The sequence below is a fragment of the Phocoena phocoena genome, chromosome 8 (assembly GCF_963924675.1).
Source record: "Phocoena phocoena chromosome 8, mPhoPho1.1, whole genome shotgun sequence".
Classification (NCBI taxonomy): domain Eukaryota; kingdom Metazoa; phylum Chordata; class Mammalia; order Artiodactyla; family Phocoenidae; genus Phocoena; species Phocoena phocoena.
The window spans coordinates 110,066,530-110,078,590 of NC_089226.1; the positions used below are offsets into that span (position 1 = coordinate 110,066,530).

The 12,061-nt window shown below is 48.2% G+C and overlaps 1 protein-coding gene across 1 annotated transcript; it reads right to left on the reverse strand.

Moving 5' to 3' along the window:
• Positions 1–1,024: 1,024 nt before the first annotated feature.
• Positions 1,025–11,550, reverse strand: PSMD13 (proteasome 26S subunit, non-ATPase 13). Its single transcript, XM_065881752.1, has 13 exons — positions 11,370–11,550; positions 9,628–9,706; positions 7,722–7,756; positions 7,583–7,638; positions 7,308–7,351; positions 7,036–7,122; positions 5,906–6,077; positions 4,848–4,927; positions 4,642–4,767; positions 3,039–3,101; positions 2,382–2,462; positions 2,081–2,197; positions 1,025–1,517 (listed from the first exon to the last, which is right to left on the reverse strand). The coding sequence occupies exons 1-13, from the start codon at positions 11,462–11,464 to the stop codon at positions 1,422–1,424; spliced, it is 1,131 nt and encodes a 376-aa protein (XP_065737824.1). The 5' UTR covers positions 11,465–11,550; the 3' UTR covers positions 1,025–1,421.
• Positions 11,551–12,061: the final 511 nt, after the last annotated feature.

A 12,061-nucleotide genomic window follows, 5' to 3' on the forward strand; every position in this document is an offset into this window, starting at 1 on the left:
GCGCACACACACAGACACACACACACACAGGGAATCCCCACCCAGGCTTTCAAACAGGACCGCCACTCAGCAACTTAACACATGCCTGACACGCAGTCCGCAGGTGACCGGAAGGGAGGGTGCACGTAATGCCTGGTGGGAAGGAGTTCAAGGCACAGGCACAGGCCAGGCTCTTGGGCAGGGGGTGGGGCTGTGATGAGAGGCCCCGCCTACAGACTGGAGCCCAGTAGGCTGTCCTCCCTCATGACCGCAGGGGTCACTGCTCACACCTCGCAGGTCTCTCCACCTGACACCCGGTAGTCTGTCTGGGGCAGACGGCATGAACACGGCTGGGCCGAGGGTCCAGGGCAGCCTGTCTAGCTCTCCACCCTGCTCTGGTTAGGCCCCAGGTTCAGAGGCAGTCAGTCTGGGCCTAGTGGACTCATGCGTTTTCTCAACCCAGGAGCAGGCCATCGGGCTCTCTGTGATGTTCCTCAGCTTCCTGATCCCCGCGGGCTGGGTCATGTACCACCTGGAGAGCTACAAGAAGGGCTCCATAGAATGAAGGCTTCACGGTCACCGCCCCGGGCACAGACTGGAAGATCGGATTAAACCATCCTTCCTCCTAACGTTTCCTTGGTGATTCTTTGTGTATGTGCATCTCCACCCCGCACCGCCCGCCCCGACGCCCAGCACCCGGCTGTCTGCGGGCTGGTTCCTGTCAGCACCCGGGCACTCAGGCCACAGAAGCTGCCAACTAGGTGGCAATGGGGTAGACACCTGTCAGAAGGAATAGAAACCACGTCTCTCTGAGCAACAATAAAGGCAGGACTCGCTTCCTTGGCTGCTCTGCCCACCGCCCTCTGCTCTGGCTCTGCCCTGTGCCCTGTGTGGGCAGGGACGCCCTTTCCTCAGAGCAGAGGGTGAGGAAAACCAAGGCCAAATCCCCACCAAGCCCTCCCTAGGTTCCATCTCCTGCTTTTTAATCACTTTAGGCATAGGCTTGACCTGGACGCTAAGCCTAAGGAAACAGAACCACGAAAAGGACAGAGCAAGGCATTAGTTATAGAAACATTCTCAAACCACGCTGGAAAACATGTTCACACAGGTGATGTAATGGAGGCCAACCCTGGAGTGGCCCCCTGCACACTAGGGCTACCCCTTGTGACTCCGGGGGCGGGGGGCCCACACTCCTGCTACCTCATCACTGAGCCTGGCGGCTCCTCCCCACTGCAGGCTATGGTGACAGCCACAAAGGAGGCGTCTGCCTGTGGCTGGGCACCCCCATCGAAGACAGTGCTCTGTGACAGTCTTCACAGCAAGAACAACAGTCCCTACTCCAAACTGAATCCCACCCCCACCCCCAATTAAAGGCAGGTCTTCTCAGCTGCCAGTTTTATCAGCCGTGAAACACCTCTCCATACAGGTCAGGGCAGGGGAGACTAGGTGAGGATGTCGTGGGCCTGGTGTTCCACCAGCATCTCCATGCTCTTCACGTCGGTGCACCAGAACTCCAGGCGGTCCTTCATCCCCTTGATCTGAGGGCAAACCAGGACACACGTGTGTTAAGGCCCTTGGGAATCACAGCACCTGATGGGGCGTCCTAAATTTCCAGCTAATCCTTTCAGGCAGCATTAATAAAAAGGACATCAGAGCTGGGAAAGCAGGGTGTGTGAGATGGGATTATCCCAGCCAATTCTTATCAGAAGGACATGAGGAAAAACTTGCGTGAAATAAAACAGGCAAGAATAGAGGAAATCCACAGGATTAAATTTCCAGCAAATATAAATAAGATGGATATGAGCTCAAATCACGGAACCAGGAAAGTATTTGATCGGAGCACCAAATTAAAGATTAAAAGACATCAGCACAACCATCACTGTTCTCACGATACGCTTTAAATGCAGGGCTCAAATCTCAAGCTTGCATTCAATTGGGTTCTTTGAAAAGCCCTTAGTCCCTAGAGCAGTAATTCATTCTCCGAAATCTCCTGTCTAATAATGCTTTCTTCCTAAGTGGCTTCCATCCAAATGAAACTAAGGCAGCACAGATACAACCCAAAACACCCACAAAGCTGAACTATGTATTTCAAGCACATCACCTGTTGCAAATCCAACACGCGGGGCTGCACCCAGGTCATGTGAACCCTCTTATCCACCTCGTCAATACTGCCTTTCACCAGCCCCACCGAGAGGGCCTTCATCACCAGCAACTCCACCTGTGCAGAGAGGGGGTCGTGTAAGGCACCCTGGTGCCCACAGGCACGTACCCGCAGACCCCGCCGGCTGTGAAACACGAGGGGAACGAGGAGCAGTTTCTTTCTGTGATCTCACACAGGAGTCCTGACCGCCCCCGAGGAGCAGCTTTGCTGCTGCACCAACCCGAGTCTAAGAACTTTTTACCTCGTTCACGGTGATTTTAGCACTTTTGGCAATTTCTTCAAAAGTGAGTTGTCTGTGATTGGCAGGTCGTGTGAAAGTCATCTGAAAAAAATTTTTGTTTATTAACTATTTTTCCAAAAAAAGATTGTCAGAGAACTGATTGATAAGGGATATGTCTGTCAATACTTGCTCTGAAAATACAGATCTTATCAGTACCACACATACTAAAACTTTCTTAATATTAATCATATATCTTATCTCACTAAGCTTTCAAATCCTAGATAAGAAGGTGAAGTACGCTTTATGGTAGTTTTCTACAAGAGTCACTATTCGTGAGGCTGAGGCTGCCATGTGCCAGGGTTGTACCTGGAGCTGGGGATTCCGTGGGGAACTAGAAACACAAAGTCCCTTTTCTCAAGAAGCTTAAATTCTACTGTGGGAAACCGGATGAGCATGCAAAGAACGGCAAGTGCAATGAGGTGGCAGCTCCCGTAGCGCAGGTGGTTGGGGAATACCTCTCGGAGGCGGCGTCATCTAAGCTGAGAGCCAAACACAAACTAAAAAAGCAAGTGGTGGCAGAGGAAGAGGAAAGGTGCTGGAGAGGGTGCGGGACAGGAGAGCTAGCAGCCCAGCTCAGGCTGCGCCCGAGGGCCTGGAAGTGGGCGGGGCCTCGCTTACCTCCATGAGACACAGCAACTGGATTTTCCTCAGAAGCTGGGCCTCGCTGGCTGCTAAATCAGGCTGCAAAGCGAAACGGTACCAGTTACCTGACCTGGCTTTGAAATTCTTTCTACAGCCGTCAACTGAACAAAAAGAAACTGGTCAGGTCCAAACACTTTAGATCACTGAGGCTCATTATTTGCTTCAAGGGATCTGAACTTCACTTTTCTCAGGAAATCATTAGAAGAGTGCTTAGTTGAAGGCCTAAGGATTTTCCAAGACAAGGAGTTTACAAGGTAGGATTTGTGCTGCTGTCACCAACACCAGGGAGCAGGGCCACAGGGTGTATGCAGGTGCTGCAGAAGGGCTCCTCGCGAGGAAAGGCGGGGAGGGCCCAGCCAACGCCTGAGCGGGTCTGGGTGCACTGCCTGCTCAGTCAGCTGGGTGTCAATGGGGCCTCTGAGGGACACACCGCTGGAGCTCCGGAGACTTGTTCTGAACTGAAAGAGCAAGTTACTAATTTGTCACGAAAAGTGGCACTGTCATGAGAACCAGAATGCACCTTCTGCACGACCTGTACAACCTCCTTGCAGTTGTGTCTAAAGGCTATTTGCTGAGCACAGAGCCAAACCGTGGAGAGCGGCTTCCTTGATTCAGACGTTTAGTAGCTCAGACCCCGACACGGGCAGCCCTGGCAGCGACACTTCTGCTACAGCTGTGGACAAGTCAAGCTCTTCAGAAAGGGCCCCTCCCCCTGAATGAGCTCTTGCTGCCTGGACAGATACTGCTGGCAAGCACCTCTCAAGTTCTCACTCTTCCTGACATCTCCGTGCCAGCCGTCTTTCTTTCTGAGTGGCACACCTTCCTGAGACGCCAACACACAGGCCTCGTTAGGCTGGCTGCATCTGCTTTCTTCACAGCCCATTGTTATCTACTCTGTGCCCTTATGTGTGAGTCCTACAAGTTCACCTTGAACTTTGAGAAGATGGAAAGTTCCAGAAAAGTACAAAGACTATAACACAACCATAATTCCTATCACCATTAACATTTTAGTAATTATTTGCTTCTAATAATTTCATTTAAAAAGAATAACCTTACTGTTAAACTTCAAATCCTTGTTAAGTGCTCTCCTCACTGACTCCCACTCAACACAGACTCCTTCCCTCTCCCCGGCCCCTCCCCCATGCAGACCCCTCTCCCCCCACTCCCCGCACCTCTGCTCCTGTCCCCTCCCCACCCCATGATCTCCCCACTCTCTCGTCACTCACACGCTCTAGCCCCACGCGCCCTATCTCACTTTGCCAACATGCGGAAAGCTTCCTCTCCCTCTGCTGAGCATATGCTCTCCCATACTCGTCACTAGCTAATTCCTACTCATTCCTAAGGTCACACACAGAGCAGTCCTTCTTTGGGGGAGCTTTCAGTCACACCCCCTGCACCCAACACAGGGGAAGCTCTCTCTGCTTGTGGCCCTGAGCACTGCCACAGTAACTGAGGTACCACAGCAACCAATCAGCGACCGAACCACCTGCTCAATGAGAGCACAGTGGCGTGTAGAGGGAAGGCACTCAACAGACAGCGGACACACGGATGAACTCCGCCAGCCCCGCCTGTGACTGACCTGCTGGCCCCAGGCGGTCTTCAGAGTCTGGAATCGCTCTACATTGCCGCTGTTAAAGGCATAGAGGGTGTCAATCAGCCACTGCCGGTCAGTGTTCCTCAGTGACTCTAGCACGGGGTGCATGAGCTGTGAGGACGGAGACGGTCAGCTGACAAGAAGTCACAGTGTCCCCTGTGTTAAGGAATCTGCACCCCAGGCCCACTTACCAGCTCCCCAAAGTTGAAGACTCCCTCGCCGAGAAGTCCCGCTAGTCCCAGCGTGAAAGCTCTCTCCTGCTGCTCAGACACTACGGGAACAACACAGCTCCAGTCACACGCCAGGCACGGGAGTCAGTCCCGTTTGGCTTTAGAAGTCTCATAAAATGTAAAGAAACTGTTCTGTGTCATGGTTATATTACAAAGCCCTACGATTAGCCATCTCTTTTAAAGTATTGGATTGACTTAGATCATACCTGGAACCACATAAATGGCTTTTGTGGGAAAGGCACTCATTGCTTATCTTCACCGAACTATACGTTTTCAGCCTGTCTGCTGCCTGGCGGGTGTGCCCCTCATCCCCTTGCCTGCGTGGGAAGCAGCACCACTTCTTATTTACCTTCAAGCCACCACATTTAGCTTCTTTTGACTAGAACTCTGTTCCCTTATTCTCTTGACGCATTAGTTGCTTTTTCCAATACATCTTTCTTGAGATGCAGCGATTGAAACTGTGCTAACAATTCTAGGAGTGGCTGGTCCCTCACTTCAACAGTATATCGTGGAAAACATCTAAAACATGCTGAAATAGGCTACATTTCTTTTCTAAACACATATTCCTTTTGCACTTTTCCCAAAAGTCACTGGCCACTGTTCTTTCCACCCTCAAACCCTTGAAAATTCCATAATTTATTCTCCTGGGTCCAGCATTTCAGTTTTTACGACAAGAGTCCCAGGTTCAGGGATCTCACCGTGCCCTCCATCCTGCGAGGGGTTAAGGCGCCCGCATCACTGTCCTTCTCACAGAGGCCTCTGACTCAGAGAACACAGAGACCTGGAGGAGGGGCAGCAAAAGGGCTACGAGGCGAGCCTCATTTTCACCTGAATTAAACGCTGAAGACAAATACAATGCAGAAACGAAGCTTAAACAACTCTTCCCGCCATATGGACTTTCTTCTAAAAGGAATGAACACATCTGAATAATTCCTGAGATTGGCTGCCTCAGGCATGTCACAGCTGCTATGTCGTGTGAGTGAGCTCCTAGCGTGACATGGACTTTCTGGCCACGTTACCTGGCAGATCCTTGATGTCAACACAGCCCAGAAACCGCAGCGCATCTTTGTAGTAGGATGCGTGGTTTCCGATTGTTTGGTAGTATTTACTGGAGAGGTCGTAGAAACGACTGTGAACGGATGTCACCCCAGGGAGGTTATTGAGCATTTCTTCAACATCTTCAATTGTTTCCTACACACAGGAAGTGAAATTGCCTTTCTTTGTAACTTGAAACATTTTTCAAGTAACATATGACAAGATGGAAAGCAAAAGCCACAAATGACTAATTTGACTACGTTAAAATGGAAAACTTCAGTTCATCCAAAACACAGAAAAAAGAACAAAGACAAGCTATAGACCATGAAAAGATATTTAAGGCACATGCAACCCATAGGGGAATATGAGCAAGGCTAAGTAAAAAACTCTTAAGAATCAAGAGAAGATAAGCAACACAGAAAAATGGGCAAAAGAAAAGATAAAACGGGCAATTTACAGAAGTGGAGACATGAGCGGAGTGGTAATCAGTAATCAAGAAATGTAGAGCAAACTTTCAGTGAGATACCATCTCATCTCAACAGATCAGTAAGAACCGAGCAGCCTGAAGATACCAAGTGTTGAAGGTATGGAGCGTCGGGAGTGCCTATATGATGCACTGACCACAGAAGTTGGTCTGCTATCCATATTCACACCTATCCCCCAAATTACACTAAAATGAAAGTAAGAAAGGCATAAACACAGACATGAATCTTCAACAATGATAACTAGGAAGCAGAAAGAGCTGGGTCAATGGTGAATGGCGAGAACCCACGTGCTGTGGACCACGGGAGGCTGTGTGGGCTCCTGCTGGATGGGCGGGCTGTGGTCACACAGGGGAGGACTCTGTTTAAGGGCAACAGGCATCGTATCAACAACTTATTCTTAAGTGTTTTTGAAAAGAAAAAAAAAACAAACCACATACACACAGAACGACAAGGCAAAGTGGTGAAATGTCAACAATGGGAGTCTGAGGTAAGGGTAAAGGAGAGTTCTTTTGCTATTTTTGCAACTTTCTTGTAATTTAAACTTATTTAAAAATAAATAAAGAAGAAAAATAGGATTTTTGCCCACTACAACTTTAAACAACGATAAATCTGTACTGCGGCAATCTCACCTTTGTAACTTGTAGGTCCCCGATATTTAATTTTAGAGCTCCAATTGCGGTTTTACACAGGATCACTGCCTCATCGCTACTTTTCACCTAAAGAATCAGAAACAAGGGAGCCTCAGAACTGTGGGCAGCAGACTAACAAGGAAGGTATCTGTACACTGATTTAACCTGCAGGACTAGAGACACACTGGTCTCTAGAGTTGTGAACAGTAAGCACAGACACAAACTAGGAGTCAAACGTATTTTAAAAGATCTGGCTCAAACTTCACATTTACCTTCTCACGAGTCTTTTCCAGAAAAGTAAGAGCCACATTAGGATCTAGAAAAGAGAGAACAAAGTCAGAAGAACCACCGACAGAGTATCTTTACAGATTAGTTTCGACCAACCAGGACATTTTTAGGTGGGATAATCTTTAGGTTTAGACCATAAAATACAAAACTTAGAATTTTACATTTTCTACTGAAATGCAAAAGTTCAAATAACCTATACTTCAAGATCATTTAAATTACCATTAGGATCTATTCCTTTATGAAACAAAGTGAGACTCACCAGTCATCTGTCTAACTACATGAAGAATGATTTCTACCAGGGACAAAGGATTCACCCTGAAATAAAAACCACATCTTTGAGTGTCAACAAATATCAATGCATCCATTTTCAAAAACAAAAACTGACAAAAGAGTTTTACCTGTGTTCAAATTCACTGATGAAGTTGTCATAAAGCTGTGAACCAAAACATGGAGAGTAATTACAGGACGTCTTTCACTCGGCAGAAGCAAAACTTCAGACACTACCGTGATGCCCACCACGCAGCAGGCATTGCGTAAATGTTTGCTGAATGACAGAAGACCCATATTGGGGCTTATTAAATTCACATAAATGATCACCAATCAATTACTGAAGAAAGCTATGGGTTTTTTTTTTTTTTTTTTTCTGGCTTTGGGAATTAGAACCCTGCCCTGTGAGAATCTCCCGAAGACCAACTTCTCTATTCGTCCTCCAAAGTATGCTGAGTAAACAGACTATCAGTCTGAAAGGTTCACTAACCTGACAGAGGTCAGAAGGTGGCAGGCTAATTACGTCTCATTATCAAATAGCTTGGCCATTCAGCAAACATTTGAGCACTTACTCAGACCCTTTGCTAGGCACTACAGACAGAGAATGTATAAGACAAAAGCTGAGCTTTTAAGGAGCTTCTGGCCTAGTAGAGAAGAGAGACTTGCAAACAAATAAGTGACAACACTGTGAGTTAAAAAGCAAAGAAAAAAGCACATAGCTGGAGCAGCCAATGAGAGAGGTTGCAAATATTCTGCTATGAGTAGAAAGTGATTTAAAGACAAGAAGCCAAAGAAGAGAGACGAACAATTATGAATTATCCATAACAATGATACAGAACCCTAGGGAACAAATATTAAGGCAGCTCTAATTTATCATTTTCCCACATACTCCAGAAGACAGCATGCCCAGCAAAATCTCCAGACTTACAGACGATTACAAGTTCCTTTGAGTAGTAAAATGTCAAACTGGTAGATATAAACCACAAGAAAATCTTAGAAGCCCAGACGGTGGAATAACAAAGTGGTAAGCTTCACTGTGAGCATATATAAAGTAATGTATTCAGGGCAAATAATTCAAACTACCATTATGAACTAGCTTGCAGTTCCAATGCATGAATCAGTTCCTCTGATTCATCCAGAATCCAAGAGAAAGACAACAAGGAGAGATGTCAGGAAAGACTTCAAAGAGTAGGCTACCAGTGAACAAATCTGGGGTGGGGGTGGGTTTGTCAGGGGATCTGGGAAAGGCTGGGGCAGAGAGTGTATTTTTCTGTTGACAAAATTCTAGAAGTGCTCTATTACAGAGGCAGCATGATACTAAGCGGCATTCCCCCTCCAAGCCTCCCGTCCCCCAGTGAAGCACGTCTTCCACACTGCCCAGGACAAAGTGTTCGGGCAAACAAGCAGTGCCAGTGGGGGAGAGGGAAGAGGAGTGACGGCAGTTATAACAGTTGTCCACCTTCCCCGGTGGTCCAGTGGCTGAGACTCCGCGTTCCCAGTGCAGGGGGCCCGGGTTTGAACACTGGTCAGGGAACTAGATCCCGAATGCCACAACTAAGAGCCTGCATGCTGCAACTAGATCTCGCACGTGGCAACGAAGATCCCTCATGCCCCAACTAAAACCCAGCACAGCCAAATAATTAAAAAAAAAAATCTATAAACAATAAGATACAGGGGCATGCTAAGAGACAGCATTTTAGGTTGGGATTTTAGAAGAAGCCAGAATGTCTGTGTTTGAATCCTCTTCTGTCACTTATTAGCTGTGATCTATGGCAAGTCACTTAATCTCTTGGTGTCTGCCTCTACATAAAAAAAAAAAAATAGGACAGAAATTGGACAGCAGTAGTAGTTATCTCCCAATGCGGTTACAAGTGAATGAGCACATGTGTAAAGCGCTCAGAACAAACAGCATCTGACAAGAAGTGGTGGCTGAACAGGCTTATTGTTATATATATTATTATCGTAAAGCCCACTTATTATTTTAAAAAGTACTTGAACACAGTTATATACTCTGACCTAGCATGGCAAATCATTTACCTTAATGAGACCATCTCCTTGGGCAAAGCATGGGTCCTGCACAAAGTCAAGCACCTGAAGTGTCAGCTGATGCCACAACCTGAAAAACACAAGGCTCTTAAGACCTATAACCTAGCGTCAGTCACAGACATATTCACCCTTGATGGTCCTATCAAATAACAAATACTAACCAGTCTCTACGGTGTAATACAAGAATGCTAAAGCAGATGTGTTTTAAAGCTGAGTTCTTTCCCTGGCTCTGCTACTCAGTGGTTATGTCACCCTGAGATCACTTAACCTCTCTAAGACTCAGTTTCCTCAGCTATGAATGGAGAACACCTTTCCAGACTACCTCAAAGCGTTATTGAGAGGCTTGACTGGAAACAAGAACTCTGGAATCATACATACCTAATTTGAACTCCTGGCTCTTCTACCTATTAGCTGAGTATCTCAGGGAAGGAGCTTAAACTGAGCTTCAGCTTCCTCATCTTTAAACAGGATGAAGGACTGAATGAGCTAATACAGAAAGCCTCTAGAACAATGACATAGCACACTTGAAACCAAAGGCTAATTTCTAAGAGTGCAAATAAAATGCTCTGAAAAACACAAAGTGCTACACATGCAATTATTTGCCAAAAACTAAGAATTTTCTCTGAAAAATTGCTAATAGCAGAAGGCTGCTGAACATCATCAAAACACATACTGAGGGCTTCCCTGGTGGCGCAGTGGTTGGGAGTCCGCCTGACGATGCAGGGGACACGGGTTCGTGCCCCGGTCCGGGAAGATCCCACGTGCCGCGGAGCGGCTGGGCCCGTGAGCCATGGCCGCTGAGCCTGCGCGTCCAGAGCCTGTGCTCCGCAGCGGGAGGGGCCACAACAGTGAGAGGCCCGCGTACCGCAAAACAAAAACAAAAACAAAAACAAAAACAAAAAAACCAACACATACTGAATATCCATGTGAAAGGCACTATGCTAAAAGCTAGGGTTGTTAACAGGGAGGTATTACAAGAGGTGTATTTTTCTATGGAACATCACTAAACCAATGCCAGCAACTCATTCGATTCATTTAAAAAGAGGTTATTGCTCATCAACTGACAATTTAATTGTTCTGAAATTCACCCTGTTTCTAAGCAAAACTGAGACCTCTCTAGGGGCACAAAGACCAACATGAAATGCAATAAAAAGTATGGGCCATGGGAGAGGGGAGAAGTGGTTGCACCCCACCGTGTAACCTGAGGCACAATCAACAGGGGAAAAAAAAAATAAACTGCACTGGCCTCTGGTTTATCTGCTCCAGACTGCCGAGAAGGATAACTGTAGCTACAGTGCCACTATGACAAAGCTAAGTACAAGACACCGGTATCTGTCATACAAAATGTATGGCAGCCCGACCCCGAAAGGGTGTTTTGCTTGTTTGACTGGAATCAAGAGGTAAAATCATAGCCCTGAACCGTTTTCGTAAGACCAGAAGGAAGGGGAGTTTCGAAGCCTCAGTCACAGCCCCTCCGTCTGGAAGGCAGTGAACCCTAGATCCCAAAACCCAGCCTATGGCTCTCCTGCTCGGTCCTTGTGGGATGTCACCCCTCTCCCTCGTCGGCCCTGCCTTCCGCGTTCCTCAGCGCACCTCCTCGGTCTAGCCTGTGCCCACTCTCTCCACACGGGTCTGAGCGCCCTCAGTCCATCAAGGTCCCAGACCTCCCCCGTACCCACTCCGTGTCGCTCTCCCATCCCAGAACGCCCGGGTCCCCTTGGCTCGGCGCTCACTTCTTAGTGTAGAGCTCCTCCAGACGGTGCCACACGGCGGCCTGGCCGGGCCCGGAGCTCTGGCTCTGCTGTAAGAAGCCGGGTACGTCCTTCATGACGGGAGAAGACGCCGGGACAGCGGTACTGCGGGGATGGCCAGGCCGCGGGGTAGGGCTGCCAGAAGTGCTCACTCACTTCCGGCGCCGCGTCGCGCGGGGCAGGCCGGGAACGCCATACGCGACGTGGGGCGCTCCTGGTTGTCATGGTAACCGTGCCTAGTTCCTTCGGGCAGAGTTCTCCTCAAGGTTTGTTCCGGAATCCCCTGGCAGCTGGCCGTGCTACTCTGGCATTGAAGAGTACGGGCGCCTGGGTCGAACCAGCCATTGACTGGCTGTGTGGCCTCGGCCTTTGTGACCCAGTGTTCCCGATTCAAGTGGGATGATAACAATACTACCTTCCTAGTAGTGGCTTGCGAGGACTAAGTATAAATATCATGCCTGTCCATAGAAAGCACTCCCAAAGTGTTAGTTATCATCGCCATCTCAATTGAAAAAAGGTGGGAGCGAGGGTAGAGAAATGCAGGTTCCTGGTTTGGTCTCGGGTACCAGAGGAGGGAGATCATCAGACTAGGAAACCGGCCCCACCTTCCGTCCACCTCCACCTGGGCTGCCGGGGCCGGGAAAGAGAGCGCGAGGCTGTGGTAAGGGCTTGCG